An 18,774-nucleotide genomic window follows, 5' to 3' on the forward strand; every position below is an offset into this window, starting at 1 on the left:
CTCAGATGGTGAGAAGCAGCAGGCTAGTGTGGCCACAGGTGTAACCAACCGGGGAGGGGCAAGGAAGGGCATTCGTGTGTGTGTGTGTGTGTGTGTGTGTGTGTGTGTGTGTGTGTGTGTTGGGGGGAGGGCGGGGGGGGGGGTGAGGGAGCCTAAGGCAAACTGACACCTCGCAACCCCTCCCCCACTCCGTGGGATGAGTGTGATATTCCTCAGGCACTCCTGGCTGCCCAAGGACACAGGAAAGGAAAGCAAACAAATGGTTAACTGATAGAGATCACAGTCCTGCAGGACCCAAGTCTTCATTAGTTTACAAATGTCTTAGTAAACTACAAGAAAAAGCCAATCTTCTTAACAGCCTAATCTCCAGAAATCCTTAGACTTAGTTTCCTGGAGCCCCCAGATCACCCTCCCCTCCATAGTGATGTGGGGAACAGGCAAGGAGGGAATGGTAGGTAAAGTTAAGTTGCTTTATAACCTGCAGCCCACGGATAGATACTTGAGACAGAACACAGAGTCACACATTTCTCCAGCAACCCCCTCCTGTTGCAACGCTAATGTCTTACTAGAGAGAAAACAACTTTAACTTGACAATAGCAAGGCCTCCTGTATCCTAGAAGTCCTCTTTAGCATAGAAAGCTCATTTAGAAATTTCCTTTTTTTTTTTTTTTGCCTTTACCTCCCCTAACTCCCTAGTATACAATTTTTTTTTTTTATAATGTTTATTTATTCTGGGGAGAGAGACAGAGCATGAGCAGGGGAGGGACAGAGAGAAAGGGAGACACAGAATCCAAAGCAGGCTCCAGGCTCTGAGCTGTCAGCACAGAGCCCGACGTGGGGCTCAAACTCACAAACCACAAGAGCATGACCTGAGCCGAAGTCAGATGCTTAACTGACTGAGCCACCCAGGTGCCCCAACTCCATAGTATATAAATGGTCACCCCTCACACTTATAATGCAACTCTTTCTGCCCAAGGGTCCTGTCCCCGTGCTTTAATAAAATCACCTTTTTTTTGCACCAAAGACGTTTCAAGAATTCTTTCTTGGCCATCAGCTCCACACCCCCACTACTCCACAACCCCATCGTGTGTGTGTGTGTGTGTGTGTGTGTGTGTGTGTGTCTCAGGGAGGCTAGGAGAGGCCCCTGTCTCCAGCTGCCCCCACCCCCACCCCTTAAACCACCTAGCTTCAGTAGCACTAGATGTAAGCATGGCCTTAACCAGAGTGTTGGGGCTCTGAACCAGGTTCAGGTTCACCTGAACCGCATCTCTGAGGGCTCAGCAGCCTCCCTCAGGGCGGGGGAAGGCAGGAACAGAGTGCCCCTGTCCTGATTACTGTGCTGATAACCTTAGAGGCAGGCCCCACACAGCCAGCCCTGCTTCCTCTCTGAACAGGGAGGCAGGTAACAGGGTGGAACTCAGACCCTATTCCAGTTGCCTAGGAAATGAGCTCCTGGCAGACAGGCTTCCAGGAGGTGTGTGGGGACAACAGCAAAGACTTGCAAATGAGGGTGATCAGGCTGCCCACAGAGAATGCGACTGTAAGAGACACACATAATGGATGAGGTCTGGAGAGCCAGGGGGCTCCCAGGCCCCAGCAAGATCCCGTGGCTCCGAAATTGGTGGCATTAACATATCCAGAGAGAGAACCTGTCAGTCAGAGAGGGGTCAGGAAGAAAGAGAAGCTGAAAATGAGTCTTGGGGGCAAATTTTTAAACAACGAAATAGCTATAGTTACAACACCACGCTCCACGCTAGGGACTCCATATTCACCACCTCACGTAACTGTCAACATCCCTACTGACCCCTATTTAACTACCCCATGGCCACCATATTTACTGTTAGCAATCAGGGCTAAACTTCGGGGAGCGCTTTCTCTGTGAGGGCACTTTGTTAAGTGTTGGCTGTGGGTTATGGGAGGGCAGTCAATACCCCCGAAGTTAGGAGGGCAGCTTTGGGGCAGGCTGCCCGATTCACATCCTACCTGGACCCTCACCAGCTTGTGCTCTCGAGCAAGTTACACCGTCGTGCCACAGCTTTCTCTTCTCTGTGCGTGTGGTAGGGGGTGGGGGGCGGTTGTGAGGCTTAAATGGGTTATCTCATGTAGAGGTGAAGACAGCTCTCCAATGCATGGAATAGCACTTGACAAATATAACCCGTGATGATGGGCGTGGCCATCATGATGGCGGTGGAGATGGGCCCATCAGGCAATGGGAGCAATAAACAGGATAAGCGTAGAACCCTTGGGATAAGCCCAAGATAAGTGAGTTGTCCCCTTGGCAATGCTGTGCCTGAGGGCATGCTTCTTAGTCTAACCCACCTCGTCTCTAAAATGAGTTGTGATGAGGTGAAATGAGAAGATACAGGCAGAGTGCTGGTAACAGCGCTTGGCACATAGTAAGTGCTCAATAAACGTTAAATGTCATCGAGATAGCAGGATTAAATGATGAATTAACCCGAGGAAGTGCCACGTAGTCATGGCTCTTGGAAGGCAGCCAGTTGGCCTTGCTTGGTGCTACCTCGGCCTGGTCTTTTCAGATTTCTGCACTCGTTCAACAAGTATTTATAGAGAAGCTATGTGTGCCAAGGGAAATTTGATGCGGGAAGGTGGTTAGACATCATCCTGGAGAGAACAGAATAAAACTGAAATCTGTCATTCCTGCACGCTGTCAGAATACAGTATCCGCGTAGGGTGGCATGTTCGTCCCCTAGAAAGCAAAAGCAACATTTGCAAAGCAGATGTTTTAAGTTTCAGGCAGTGAACAAAGATGAGGATTCTTCAGGATTAGTGAAAGGGGCGGGAAGCTTGCCCAGTCTCATGGATCTCCCTCGACCTTCCGGAACAGCCCTTGAAAGTGCCAGGATGTATCAGGCCTCTACGCCTGTTAGTCCTTCGAGTCCATTACCGACTACCCAACTCTTTTCGAGGCCTCCCCTGTCCACCACACTGGGTCACCTGGTTGTGAGTCTGAGCTCCTGGATCTTCTCTTTTGTACCAATAACAAGAACAGCAACAGCAACGACAGTTGAGAGTAGCCCCTAGAATGTAAACCCCATGAGGGCAGGAACCTACGGGGCCTGTTCTGCCCACCGAGATAGCCCCGCGCCTGGAACAGTGCAGGGCCGCGGCAGCCATGACAATTCGGGGAATGAAGCACGTTCCAAGGCATTTTGCCAGGTGCTGTGCAAATACTACTATATTTAATTTTCCCAGGACCTTACGAGGGAAGGAATAATATGATCCCCAGTTCACAAATGAAGAAAAAAAACAAGTTACAGAAAGTTAAGTACCTTTCTGGAGGTCAACTAAACGCTGAGTAAAGGGTACTCAGAATTGAAAGGCAAGGCTGGGGGCACCTGGGTGGCTCAGTCGGTTAAGCGTCTGACTTTGGCTCAGGTCATGATCTCACAGTTTGTGAATTCGAGCCCCACGTCGGGCTCTGTGCTGACAGCTCGGAGCCTGGAACCTGCTTCGGATTCTGTGTCTCCCTCTCTCTCTGCCCCTCCCCTACTAGTGCACTCCCTCTCTCTCTCTCTGTCTCTCAAAAATAAATAAACTTAACAAAAAAGAAAAAGAAAGACAAGTCTGAATGACTCTGGGGACAGCACTGTCACAATGCAGCACACTGCCTGGCACATAATAGGTACTCACTAAATATCTTTTTGAATAAGTGAATATAACTACACAGCTTCTCATTTTATAAGAAAAAAAGTGGAGGTGGTTATATGAAGTCACCCGGTGGCACTAAAGCTGGCAGTCTGCAGTGGGAAGGGGTGGGGGTGGGGGCCTGGCAATGAAGTCCAATTCTGAGTGTTGTGAGCAATTCTGAGTGCTGTACACTGACCATTCCCTCACACGAGGCTATCGTTAGCCCCTTTATTCATTGAGAAAACATAGGATTGGAGAGACGAAACTGCCCCAAATCACACACCTGGTAAGAACCAGGATTCGGATGCAGGTCTGCTGCGCCCTGCTGAATCCCACTTGACACTTCTGAGATCCAGTGAAAGCCACACGTCTACCAGCTCCTTTAGGAGGAACTGGCGAAGAGGCGGGGGAGAGATTTCAGTGAAATTCTGCAGCTGTGTCCGTGCGAATAACTTATTTCATTATTTTCCAATTGGTCTGTTTGTTTTTGCTGTCATATTAGCTGGTTGGTAAGCAACTGCTGAGGGGAGCCATGATGCTGGACTGTGTGAGGAAAGGTCCCCCCAAAAGGACGATGCGAATGTCTGGGCGGGGGGGTCCAATGAGAGGGCTGCCAGTCAGCCTGTGCTGGTGTCCAGGGGTCTGAGAGTGGTCTGGCCCCTTCCATTAGTGAGCAGGCTGTCACAGAGGCAAGCCCACCTTCCTCCGCTGGGGCCTCAGTTTGGTCACCTGTAATAACCGTTACCTCACAGAGAAGTGTGAACAAGAGAGGTGACGTGTAACAAGGCAGCTGGCAGGCTTGCTGGCCCATGTTAAGGGCTCAAGAAATTGTAACTATCCTCATTTTTAATATTAATGTTTTAACAGAGTTTGGGGAGAGCGTTTTGTTGGAAATCGATGCTGAAGAAGTCAGTCTCGAAGAGGGTCCGCCGGCCTTGTTGGGGTCCACGACTCTCATGGCGAGCAGTACTCTTAACCTCATCCCAAAGTAATGATATAATACTGGTCACGAAGCACATCCACTTTTAGTGTCTGGATCAGAAACACATTCATCCCGTTCACTGGGGACAAAATTTTCCAGAAGCTGATGGCAAGCCAACATGGTTATCTTCATATGAGAAGAACAGTACGTGCTTATTTGGGGCTCCTGATAGAATCATATTCCTGACCAGTCCCCCCAGTTCTGGTGCCTAGGAATTACCTAGGTCAGAGGTCACAAACTGGTGGCACAGGATGGGGGTGGGAAGTTCTATTCAGCCTGAAGACATATTTGATTTGGGGCTCAATAGTGTTTTTGTTCTTTAAATTAGTTGTCAACATTAAAAATCAAAACACAAAAATCCAAGTTTCCAGGTTCTCTTGAAAAATATGAAGACCTCAGCCCTGTCCCCCATTCCCAAAGCAATCATGCCACAATTAGGGTGGAGAGAAGCCAGCAGCCAGAGGTGGGGGCTGGGCTCAGCATTCTTGGCTCTTTTAGGCCAAGACTGCATTTCTGCCTCCTGATAAAAGTTCATTTCTTCATTTTACAATGCGGAAACAGGCTGGTAAAAACAGGATTGTTGGAAGCCACACAGTTCACTACGGCACACGGGGTGAGTGGGAACAGGATTCCTGGGTCTCAGCCAGCGTCCTGTCCACCATAACACTCAAAGTCAATGCCAAGATATCCTGCCCAGTCCTGGAAGGAATGGGCACAGCGGATCAACAGGTGGCCAGCATGTGGGCCAAAGCAGGCAGGACTTCTGGGTGAAGGCTTTGCAAAGGAAGACTTGGGTGGCAGCACTTGGAAGAGATTCCTCTTCCCTTTCAAAGTCTAGACACCTTTGCAGAAAGTTACTGATTTCAGCGGCAGGATCCCTCACTGGTCCATCAGAAGCCCTGCTGCTTCTGATCCCTGCGTCAGGCCCTCAGTGCCTCCCACCTGAATTAATGCAATCGCCCCCTCACTTATCCCCCTTCCTCTGGCCCTGCTGATTGAGATCCTTCACAAAGCAACCAGAATGATCTTCCTGAAATGAACATCTAATCCGGCCATTCTCTCCATGATCTTCCATTGCTTTCCTCCCTCACGGAGTCCAAACTCCTCAGCATGTTTTACACGAAGTTCTGCGGGACCCACTCTGGCTTACATTTCTGGCCACATCATCTCTTGCTGTTCTCTTCATCAAGGCTCTCACCACCCTGCACCTCTGGAATGGACAGCCTCTTCTACCTGGAACATCGCTACTTCTACCAGCAAATTCCCACTCAGCCTCCGCTTAGATCTATCTTCTTCAGGACATCCTTCCTCCCACCCCAGACTGGGTGAATTCCACTGGGAGGGGGCACAGTCCCTCACAGAACAATAAGAATTTACATCTTTAATGGTCATTCCTGCTGGCCTGTAAATGCTGGGATTCATAGTTCCTCTCTGTGTGGCTCACATACATGGGGGCACATAGTAGGTACCTTACAAAAGTTCATACACTAAATGAATGACAAGATGGAGGGGAAGAAATCAGGAGAGTCACAATGTCTTTTCACTCTAGATGGGCAAGACACAGCTTCCCTGTTCTCAGTTTCCACATGTATACTTTAAAGAGAAGACTGGATAATACAATGCAACACTCCAAAACCAAATAATCCAACTAAGAAATGGGTAGAAGACATGAACAGACACTTCTCCAAAGAAGACATCCAGATGCTCAACAGACACGTGAAAAGATGCTCAGCATCACTCATCATCAGGGAAATGCAAGTCAATACCATGATGAGATACCACCTCACATCTGTCAGCATGGCTAAAATCAATAGCACAGGAAACAACAGGTGTTGGTGAGGATGTGGAGAAAAGGGAACCCTTTTGCACTGTTGGTGGCAATGCAAACTGGTGCAGCCACTCTGGAAAACAGTGTGGAGATTCCTCAAAAAGTTAAAAAATAGGACTACCCCACGATCCAGTAATTGCACTACTGGGTATTTACCTCCAAAATACACAAACACTAATCCAAAAGGGTACGTGCACCCCAATGTTTATAGCCGCGTTATTTACAATAGACATACGGAAACAGTCCAAGTGTCCACAGATAGATGAATGGGTAAAAAAGATATGGTGTATATATATACACACACACACACACATGCCCCACAACAGAATATTAATCAGCCATAAAAAAGAATGAAATCTTGCCATTTATTACACATAGATGGAGCTAGAGAATATAATGCTGAGCGAAATAAGTCAGTCAGTAGAAGACAAATATCATATGATCTCACTCATATGTAGAATTTAAGAAACAAATGAGCAAAGGAAAAAAAAGAGAGAAACCAAGAAACACACTCAACTATCGAGAACAAACTGATGGTTACCAGCGAGGAGGTGGGTGGGGGGACAGGGGATAGGTGATGGGGATTAAAGATATGCTTATCATGTTGAGCACTGAGTCATGTACAGAACTGCTGAACTGTTGTATTGTACACCTGAAACTAATATATCAGTGAATGTTAACTATACTGGAATTAAAATGAAAAAGTTAATAAAAAAAAAGATTGGACAAGATCATTTCTTCTCACTCAGGGTAGGGTTGCTGGGCTGCTACAGGGCCTGTGAAGAGAGCAGCAGAGCGGTAGAAGCCATGTGCACTATTTCAAAACCCCTGAGAGGACCACGCACCTTCCTGTAACGAGGTGGCAAAGGCCAACCAAGCCTCAGGTGACTGGGTGTTAAGAAAATGTTAATTAGTGGGCAACACTGCTTACCTCATATTGAGTAAGGTCTTGATTAGAGATTAATAGAGTCTTTGATCAGTACAACATAGGAGTACAACATAGAAACAATCTGTTCGTGTGTGATGGTTTTTAAAACCGTTATGCCCATGAGGTAAGATAAGAAAATAGTGCTTGGAGGTGGGGAGCAGACCACACACTCTTAAGAGAGGACCAGTTCACCTTAACTCCTGGGAATGGAGGCCCCTCAGGTGCTCCCGCAGAATAGCTCCACAGGGGGAGGACGGGCCCTGCAGTCTAACCCTGATTCCTCTCTTTTCTTGGTGGAGGGCGGCCCAACCACTGTCTGTTCCTGAGCCTGCAGGCTGCAGCGGCTTCAGATCTACACGACTCAGGCGCTGAGAACACAGTCTGGCCACACGGGGGCACCCTGAGCCCACACACTGGGCTTCCAAGGCCCAGCTGGAGCAGAGCCGGAGGACAGATCCATTCCTGGAGCCCCAAAGCCCATGCTCTTCGGGAAGACACCTCCCATCCTCCCTGGCCGAGGGTTATGCGGCTCCAGGGTCACAGACCCTGCTGGTGGAGAGAGAGAGAGATTGGACGGGGCTCCTCCTGTGCATAGGGGAGGGATTGAAGTTATGAAACCCCAAAATCACCCTGGAAGGAAGTCCGGTTCAGAAGAGTGGACAGAGAACACAGGCTGCCTTCCCTGGCTCCAGAGGGTAGGGTGGGGAGGGAGCTTAGATCACACCTGTGCTCTGGCTTCAGGACAAATGGCTGAAAGTGTTTTGGAAGAAGAGGCTTTTTTAACCCTGGGAGCAACAGGGGCACCTGGGTGACTCAGTCGGTTAAGCATCTGACTCTTGATTTCAGCTCAGGTCATGAGTTCACGGTTCGTGAGATCGAGGCCCATGTAGGGCTCTGCACTGACAACAGGGAGCCTTGCTTGGGATTCTCTCTCTCTGTCCCACCTCCAGCTTGTGCGTGCTCTCTCTCTCTCAAACATTTCAAAAAAAAAAAGAGAGTGATGGAGACAGTAAGAGAAAGACTGAGAGACAGAGGCAGACGGACACACACACACACACACACACACACAGAGGGAGGAAGGGCAAGAGAGCAGGGGAGAAAGGATTCAGATCCTACCTGGTTTGGGTGCAGCCAGACATGTATGAAGCAGGGTGGCTTGCCCACTTGGAGTTTAACAGACACTGGTTCAAATTCTGGAGCAAGCAGGGGACTCTGCCCCTTTGAGCCTCATGGTTGCCCACAGTCTGAGGAGGGTAACCATGCCTGCCTTTTGGGTTTGATGTGAGGCTCCAGCAGGATAATTCATATGTGCAAACCACCTCTCATGGTACCTGGATCCAGGCAAACACTCACTGGGTAGCAGAGATAATTCGTGCTGACAAAAGCCAGCAGTAAAGAATTAAAACAAAACAAAAGGCTTGACCACTTACATCTTGTGACTTTAGTTTTCTCACATGGGGACTTTAGGGCTATATGAATTCAACAGTCCCTTCCAGTTCAGATTGGTTGTTATGTCATAATAAATGCCATTCCCCACACAGCCATCTATGCCTGACATGAGCCGAGGGCTCTGTCCAGCTGCTGGATGCCTGCCCCTCCACATGGGCAGAGCTTCTGGAAAGGGTCACTGTACAGTCAGAGAGGCAGCCAAGATGGAAATTCAGCACGTGGCTCTGGAGTCGGGCCGGCTGACCCCAGCTCCCGCAGTAGGTGTATAACCTTGTGCTAACAGCTCGTGATCTCAGCTGCACACACTCCCATTCGGAAAATAAAGATAATAATAGTCCCCAGCGCAGGGACTGCAGGGGGTGGGAATGAACTACTTGTCACGCACTCAGAACCGCGCTTGGCACTCAGCAAGCACTTCAATAAATGTTAGCCTTCACCATCACTCTGATCTGTTTTACAGAATAGGCAGTGATCTTTCTAGAATGGTTAGATGAAGGCCATCTGATCCAAAACTGGAAGAGGGACGACACGTTTTCATAGCAGCTACAGAAAGAGCATTGGACTGGGAGCACAAGAGATGTTTCTGAGACCAAGCTCTGCCACTAACATTTCCATATGCAAAGTGGGGTTCCAGCCTGCTTGTCAGGAAAATGAAGACGCTGGCTTGCCTGATGGCCCTTCCAAACCTGAGAGGACCATCTTTAAGAGGGAAGAATTGGACTAGAGCCTAGGGAGCATCCTGCACAAGCTGATGTCCCCATGGTCCTCACCTGAGGTACTCATAGAGCCCGTACATGGGCAGGAAGTCGATGTCCGACAGGAACATGTAGGGTGTGCCGACGTGCTTCATGGCCACGTTGCGCAGCAGGTTCACGGGGTAGAACTGGCCCTCCTTGTACACGATGTGGTAGGCCACATTGTGGCGGCTCATGAGCACCTCGGAGCCCTGTGCGTAGCGGAGGAACTGCTGGGCCTCGGCGTCCGACAGGTAGAGGGCCAGGCTGATGGGTCCCTCCCAGTGCTTGCAGATGGCCTCGAGCATCTGGAGCCTGGACGAGACAGGGAAGGTGAGCCACGGGGACCTGGTCCACGCACCATCCATCCAGCCTCCTGAGGGGGTGGGGGCAACTCCACCTCCACAGACACCTGGTCAACCAGCTCCCAATCCAAATCCCTGCTCTAACATTAATCACGGTGCAATGAGGGCAAATCCCCAAGCCTCAGTTCCTTTATCTATAAAATGGCCATAAAGACACTTACCTTTCTGGTTCTTGTCTTTATCTGCCTCCAATTGAAGGTGTGATACTGACAGTCATATCCCACTATCAGCCTTCTCTTTTCAGACTCCTCTTTCCACAGGGGGTGGGGATGATTATATTAAATGATATAAAGATCCCCTTCCAGCTCAAAACTCCGTTGCCTCTCCTCTCTCAGCAAAGATGTACAGGAGCCACACTGCTCTGCTAAAGCAGTGACCACCATAGAAGATTTAGCCAAACTGGGGTCATAAGTTACAAGGAGCATTAAAACAGGGGTGATAACAACTATGATCACCGACTCATTAACTATGCACCAGACCCTTTCCAGAACTCCCTCAACAACCCTGTGCATGACCATCATTTCTCTGATGGAGAAACCGGGGAATCCAGATGTCCAGTCAGCTTGGATTCTTGGATGTGGACCAGACCCGTACAGATGGGTACTGGGACAGGGCCTCGGAGACGGTGAGAAGAAACATATACTGGGAACGGAAAAACATGTGAATGCCAGGGACAAAAGTTTGCCTGGAGTTACGCTGTCTTCATTTGTCAGAGTCCTTATTGCCTCAGGGTCTGAGCCAATTTTGCGAGGCAACATGACAGGCACCAAGCCAAGGATTATGGGCAGGGAAGAAGAAAGCCCAGAGAAAAAACAAGAGGTGCTTCCAATGGAGAGGATTCTACAAAAATGAAGAGAAATCTATAAAGATTTTTTACCCCCCAAAGGCATTAGAAGTGCCTGGCAGATAGGATCTATGGTTAAGAGACAGCAATAGCCTATTTCAATTTTTTCTCTGCCCAGCAAGAGGTACATAATCAGCAGTCTCCTGGTCGGATGCCCACTTTATTCGGACAATTACCAGGAAATAGATTCCATGCATTTCCCTGCTTCTAAACAAAAGAAAACAGGCACACCTATCTTGTGTCAATGGCTTTCTCGATGGACTTTCAGAGTTTCCTCTCAGTAATTCTGTGAATTGCCATTGCCTGGGGTTGCTTCCTCTTTCATGACGGGGGATTAAGATATTCACTAGGATAAAATGCCCTCCATTTCTCATACTTTATACTTACTAATCAAATTGACCACAGCCAGTTTTCAAAGAGGGTCTGCATTCTCCACAACGCCTGATTTCCCTGAAATGTACATTTGGCTTAAGCCACAGACCCTGTTCTCCACTGGGCTCAGAGAACCTGGGATTTTGAATGATCCCACGTGCACCGCACTGTCGCTATCTGTGAAGCGGGGCGGGGACCGTGCATTTGGAAGGGACAGCTGTTTGTACAAATCCTTTGAGATCTGGGGAGTGAAGGGCAAGAATAATTTCTAACATGTGGAAGGAAGAGGTTGCTAGAGGGACAGCGATGTAGGAGGCGTGCGTGTCTGCTGGGAAGAGAGGTCAGTTCCTGTGGTGGAGTCCCCCACTGCCTGGGTTTTTGACTCTGAGTTTTCTGCGTGGGGAGCCAGCTCTGCCAAAGGTTTAGCATGAGAACAGAGACACAAATACTCCAGGTTCTCAGGTGCTGCTGATGTGCTATACATCACACCCACATGGGCTTTACTATAAAGAGTACAGCGAACAAAGAGTAACAATGACCCAGCCACTCCTTGTCGGTCCGCCACCAGCCCGAAGCTTTCCCACCTCTCCTGCCTCAAAACTAAGCTTTCTGGCAGGACCTGAACAATAGTGGGAGACTGAGGTCTATCATAATGATACTACAGAAAATGTGATTGTGATACAATAAATCTCCACCATTTCTCTGCTGCTTCCAGTGTGCTGGCCACATTTTCAGTTACTGGCTTTTTTTTTTTTTAATTTTTTTTAATGTTTATTTATTTTTGAGACAGAGAGAGACAAAGCATGAACGGGGGAGGGTCAGAGAGAGGGAGACACAGAATCCGAAACAGGCTCCAGGCTCCGAGCTGTCAGCACAGAACCCGACGCGGGGCTCGAACTCACGGACCGCGAGATCATGACCTGGGCCGAAGTCGGCCGCTCAACTGACTGAGCCACCCAGGCGCCCCTACTGGCTTTTAACATTCACACTAATTCCATAAAGTTGAGATTCTTTTAAAAATTTTTTTAAGGTTTATTTAATGAGAGAGAGAGAGAGAGAGAGAGAGAGAGAGAGAGAGAGAGAGAGAATCCCAAGCAGGCACAGAGCCCGACTCAGGGCTTGAACTCACGAATCGTGAGATCATGATGTGAGCTGAAATCAAGAGTCGGCTGCTTAACTGACTGAGCCGCCCAGGCGCCCCTAAAGCTGAGGTTCTAACCACTGTGTTACAGGTAAGGAAGTTCAGGAGGCGAAGGGACTTCTTTCAAGTCACGTAGCTGCAAAGTGGGGAAGCTGGATTTACACCCAGGTCTGTCAGACTCCAGTGCGCAGAACACAGATGGTTATTCCATGCGGATGGCTGGCAGGCTGAAACAAATGTCCCCAAGCAGCTTCTCCTTGTTTCCCCAAACATGAATGTGTTCTTCCCCTGGTGTCAGCTTCTGTGCGTTCATTCCTTCCTCCTCCTCCTCCTCCTCCTCAGTCTTGGGTCTGTCTCAAAGACCCCGCCGTTCTCTTGACCCTCCTCCTGGTTGCGTGTCCCACACCTGTTCCTTAGGGTCCCCCTGTGCAGCTCTTGTCCACACAAAGTTCTGTGCTGAGTCACTCTTTGGTCTCTTACACTGGAAGATAAAGTCACAGCAAGGACCAGGGACGATGGAGAATGGTTCAAGAGACAAAGGTTCATTCTGAAACTATGGAATTTTCAGTTTGGAAAGAATCATAGAGGTTTTCTTAGATTATGCCATCTTTATGATCAAAGAGCTCAGCCTCGGAGAGGGGCTTGGCTTGGCGAGCACGTAGTGAGCGAATGGAAGAGCTCATTAGCGCTAGGACCCATGGTCCCGACTCTCTTGCCCCATGCTCTTCTCCACTTCCACCATTGCTTCATGTCTGGAAGGGGAGGACAAAGGCTCAGGAAAGGACAAAGAGATGGCGGGAAGGGCTAGACTGAGGCCAGGGCCACCCAGGGAGTCCTACTGAGACAGGAAGCCTCGTGTGTTCTGTCTAGAATCAAGGGAGCAGGCAAGGAGACAGCCAGGTCAGAAACCTGTAAGACTGGGTTGGAAGGGACTCTAGAATGCCAGTCGGCCTCTGCTGACATAGGGAACTCACTCCCTACAAGACAGCCAATTTGGTTCACCAGAGCAAGGCAGGATGCATGGTGTGGCAGTGCAACCGTGGGTTCTAGAGTCAGAACTGGGTGGGAATTCTGAGCTGTGTCAGTATCCCTGAGCAAGTCATGATGGTTCTTTTGAGCTTCCATTTCCACACATGTACAGCATGGACAGTGATAACCTCTGTAGATCACCAAAGGGCTATAAGTTATTCTTCTCTCTCAATCTACACCCTCGGCTAATACTCCCCACACCGATTCTGGGATGGCCACGTGACTTGCTTCCAACAGGACACAAACACAGGTGTTAAACCGTGCTTACATGGTGGGGCTTGGCCCTAGCTTTGTGACAACCACCATGGGACAAGCCTACTTACTACGCTTCTATGAGGCGTCTGGCACAAAGCAAGGTACACAGCAGGTACTCAATATATGGCAGCTGTACTCTTCCTTAGGTTCTGTTTCTGCCTTTCAAACATGCACCCAGCCAACAGATATTTATTATCTATAATGTGCAGGTGAACGTTCTGGGCCCTGCGATGAACAAGAAAGACAAGGTTCCTGAGCTCCTGGAGCTTCTTTCCAGTGGAGGGAAAAGATAGAACAAACCAAAGTAGATTCTGAGGGAGTGAAGGGCTAAAGAAGGCAACCAAGACAGGAAACAGGATGGAGTAACTGTGACGGCTGCTGGGGAAGGCCTGATGGGCACATGAATTTGAGACTTGGGTAAGGAGAAGGTCCCAGCCTTGAGGAGTCAGGGTGAGAAGCTTTCCAAAGAAAGGGAGCAGCCTTTGGGATAACGGGGTATAGCATGTTCAAGCAAGAAGAGAGGGAAGATGGGTGAGTGAGGGGCAGAAGGGCAGAAGACGCTGGGGAGTAGGCAAGTGTCAGGTTACACGGGGCCCGGAGGCTGCTGTAATACTGTTCTGAATGTGGTGAGAAATCATCAGAGACTTTTAAAGATGGTGACCTGATGTACAGACAGATCCCAGCTAATGATGGGTTGACTTGACAAATTTTCAACTTGGGGCTCCTGGGTGGCTCAGTCGGTCAAGCGTCTGACTCTTGATTTCAGCTCAGGTCATGATCTCGCAGTTGGTAGGTTCGAGCCTGACATCAGGCTCTGTGCTGACCACGCGGAGTCTGCTTGTGATTCTCTCTCTGTCTCTACCCCTCCTCTAAATAAATAAACTTAGAACAATTATTTAAAAAACAAAACACAATTTTTAAACTTTATGATGGTGCATTCAGTAGAAACCATCCTTGGGGTTTAGAATTTGCATTTCCTCTCCGGGGTATCAACATGCTGTGTGATGCTCCCTCGTGATGCTGGGCAGCCGTGGCCGCGACACTCAGTCAGCTGCATAGTCACAAGGGTCAGCAACTGATACACGGACAACCAATCTGTACCCAGACAGCCATTCTGCTTCTCACTTTTGGTACACTATTCCAAAAATTGCATGATACATCTGACATTTTATTATAAAATAGGCTGTGTGTGAGATGGTTTTGCCCAACTGCAGGCCAAGGTAAGCGTTCTGAACACATGTAAGGTTGGCGAGGTTAAGCTAGGATGTGTGGTAGGTTAGGTGTATTAAATGCATGTTTGACTTACGATCTTTTCAGCTTATGATGGGTTTACTGAGCTATAGCCCCAGCCACTGGATGTTAAGGAAGATCTGTATTAGAAGATCACTCTGGCTGTTACATGGAGAAGGGATTACCTTCCACTCTCTTGAACGATGCTTTTCAAACTTAAGCATGTTCAAGATCACCTGGGAGGTTTATTACAACACAGATTCCTGGGCCCCACTCTAGAGGTTGCTGTTGGCTAGGTCTGGGTGGGGCCAAGGATTTGTCTCTCTAACAGGCTCCTGGGTGATCTAAAGCAGGGCCCCCTTCACCTCAGCTAACATCCCTTCCTCCACTCACAGAAGGCAGAGAAGACCCATCAACCACAGGATTCCCTGGAGCTATATTCAGTATGTCAATAACTTTGTCAAAGGAACACGAAAGAGCAAGCTCTCCTGGCCAGGTGGCAAGGATGCTGTGACCAGAATCCCTCCTATCGACCGTTCTCGTGTGCTGCTAGGATGGGAGGGACGTCTCCCGTGTGCTGGGAGAGAGCAAACCTGCCGGTTTCATAGCTGTGGCAGGCGACATTCATTCTTTCTGAACAGAATTCTAGAGGGAGCCGGACACGGGAGCCTGTGTGCCGGCTCCCCTAATTCGTTGTGGCGTTCACGTAGGGCCTACTTCTGACTCAAAGGTTTACAAACACACCCGGAATGTTTCTTCAATTAAGAATCAATCCAACAGGCACCAGTCAGCCTGCTGCATCATAATTGGATGTGTAGGATGAAGCGGAAGGAGGAATTCCTACCGTCTCCATCGGCTTGTGGTACTGCTCTATAATTTTTTATTATGTCCCGCTAAGCATCTCTCGTTAGGGTGTGGAACTCCTTGGGCTCTCTGGGGTATTGTTAGGATGGCAACACTTGTCACAACGCATTAGGGGAGGGGATCATGCACCTGCTATGCCGAGGGATGTGCGTGCTTTGAAGGGAAGGTCTCTGTGGTCAGTGTTTGTGGCAGATGCGAGAGGGGCCAGGGTTTTCTTTTCAGAGGGCTGGGAGAGGGGGGCCTGCCGGGGTCCTGCAGCCCCAGCTGGGAGGATGCTTCCAGCCAGCACTAGCAGGAGCAGTTCTGTTTTGCCTGGATCCTTTTATTGATGGCAACTGCATACAGAAGGATGGCTGTGGGGTGTTAATCACTTAAACAATTTTCTAGTTGTCTATAAATTCCAGATCGCGAATTCCACAGCTAGTATAGAGGTTAAAAAAAAAAAACAACCTAAGGAAAGGGAAACTAGCATTTGTTGTAGACCTCATCTCACTGAGCACTCCACAGCCTCTTATTTCAGAACACCTGACACCAATCTGTGACCCTGACAGTATTGTCCACTTCACAGATAAGTAAGATGAGGCTCAAAAAGCCTAAGTAACTTGCCCAAGTTCATACAGCTAGTAAGTGGTGCAAATGGGCTTTGAACCCAGATGTTTCTTTTTGTTGTTCCCACATCACTTCACCGCTCCTAAATACATACATGTGCAGATGCTGTGGTCAGGGTTTTGAGATCTGTAAGCATTTATTGAAGGCAAATATATGCCAAGGGCTTTCACAGACAGTCTCTCATTTAATCCTAATTGGGACCCTATGAGGCAAATATTTTTTTTTTAACTCTTTTTATAGAAGGAGAAAGATAACCAAAGTGCAAGTGGTGATCTTGCACAAGATCACCAGCTGAAGAGTAATGGAGTTGGTGGGATTTGAACCCAGAGCTCTTTGTGAGACGAGTGTCCTTTTGTGCATTACCACAAATACTAAGATTTTGGCCAACGGTGCTATCAAATGATAAGGAGCCTCTGACCACACACCAGGGCTAAGTCCTGGGTATGTACTATCTCACCTGATCATTACAACAACCTTAGATGGGAGCTACTGTTATTAGCATTCCCAGATTACAGATGAGGAAACCAAGGCTTAAGAGGTGACTTGTTCAGGGGCACCTGGGTGGCTCAGTCGGTTGAGCGTCCGACTTCGGCTCAGGTCACGATCTCGCGGTCCGTGAGTTCGAGCCTCGCACAGGACTCTGTGCTGACAGCTCAGAGCCTGGAACCTGCTTCAGATTCTGTGTCTCCCTCTGTCTCTGCTCCTTTCCCGCTCACACTCTGTCTCTCTCAAAAATAAATAAAACATTAAAAAAAAAAAAAAGAGGTGATTTGTTCAAGGGTCAAAGTCAAGAAGTGGCAGTACCACCAAGACCCCACAGTGTCTGATTCCTGAGACCAAGTTATTCAAGGTCAGACCACTTTATTCAGATTAGAAAGGATGCCAGATTTACCTCTTTCATTTTCTCCTGAGTTTGGAGGTACCAGATAGCTACTAATCTTGATTCAGCATATTTTGTTGATAAACTGAATGTATTAACAGGAGGCATGAATTGGACCAAGGAAAACCAGGGATGGTCTGAGAGCTGAGAACCTGGAATTGTCTGAAACTCACTCACCTGGGCAGATTATAGTATTTGAGCTTCAGGGAACCCATCTGAGGGGCCTGACGTGCGTTTATGCTGCCTGAAGAATATAGAAGGCCAATCTCAAACATCATTCAGCATGAATATTAAGGATTAGATTTTATTTTCATTTTAAATGGCATAGAGGAAAAGGAAAAAGAAATGAGGAGACTGGAATGGCCAGGTCACTCACTAAAGTGCTGCCTGGTGAGGGGAGAGCGTGCATACCCCAACCGAAGGCTGGGTGAGGAGCTCAAGGGACATAGAAGTTTAGGGGTGACTCTGGGGCTCAGGTCTTGGTCAGGCCCTTACGGAGCCTCACAGGGAGCTTGACAGGGTTGAGCAGGGGCAGGGGGCACCGGCCCTGGCATCCCAAACCCCTCTGTAATCCTACCTGGCCATGTTCATCTGATCTCCTCTTCCTCACCAATCCCCGAGACTCTAACCACACTCAAGCCTGCGTGTTCCCCATGGGCCTGGGGTCCTCTTTGTCCCATGAATACGCTTAGCTCCACCTTGGGAAGCCTCCTTCTTTCCCTGTGCGCTTTCTCCTGCCCACCTACTCAGCCTCCAGCTCAATGTAGGCAACACCTCCCTTTGGACGCACTCCCTGTCTCTTCTTTTCTCTGCCCCCAGGCTGGGATGGGGGCTCCTCTCATAGCATCTTCTCTATAGTGAGAATTCTAAAGATGAATTCTAAGCTGGGCCCCCCAACTCCTGCCCCCCTGACATATAGACCTGTATAACCTCCTCCCTTGAGTGTGAGCCAAACCCAGGGAAAGGGATGGAATATTGTTCCCATGGATTACGTGATACAACAGACTGCAGAGTCTCCTGCTGGCTTGGAAGACGTAAGCTGCCAGGCTGTAAGAAAACCACAAGGCTAAGACCTAGGGGTGGCCTCTTATTGCTCAGAAGGACCTCAACCCAAAAGCCAGCAAGGAAATGGGGACCTCAGTCCTAGCATGAGTTCTGCCAAAAGCCAAATGAGCTGGGAAGTGGACCCAGACTCCCATGAGATCACAGCCCCAGCCAACACCTGGATTGCAGTCCTGAGAGCCAAATAGGGGATCCTGCCAGCCCGTATCCAGACTCCTGATCCCCCAAACTGGAAGATACTAAGTGTGTGTTTAAGCTGCTCCATCTGTGGTTGTTTGTTCTACAACAATAGATAACACACACACCGTCTGAGCCATGAATACGCTATACACTCCTTGAAGGCAAACATGGCGTCTTCTCATAAATATCCCCAGCTTCACAAAAGCCTGGTACAACACAGCAGTAGATGCCGACACAATATTTGCTGAGTGGTCACACGAGTTTTGGACATTAGGAAACGGAGGCCATAGGAAGGGAAAATCTTGCTTGAGGTCACACGGTAGGTCCGGACAGAGCTGGTACAAGGACCTCTGTGCTCTCCTTTTGAGTCCCAG

General features: G+C 48.8%; 1 protein-coding gene across 1 annotated transcript in view; it reads right to left on the reverse strand.

Moving 5' to 3' along the window:
* LARGE1 (LARGE xylosyl- and glucuronyltransferase 1) overlaps positions 1 to 18,774 on the reverse strand; it is a 539,877-nt gene that overhangs the window by 21,657 nt on the left and 499,446 nt on the right. The window contains exon 12 of the mRNA XM_042947656.1: positions 9,606 to 9,884. Coding sequence (XP_042803590.1) covers positions 9,606 to 9,884 — 279 coding nt within the window. The remainder of the gene's footprint in view (positions 1 to 9,605; positions 9,885 to 18,774) is intronic.

This window comes from Panthera leo, chromosome B4 (assembly GCF_018350215.1).
Source record: "Panthera leo isolate Ple1 chromosome B4, P.leo_Ple1_pat1.1, whole genome shotgun sequence".
Taxonomy (NCBI): Eukaryota; Metazoa; Chordata; class Mammalia; order Carnivora; family Felidae; genus Panthera; species Panthera leo.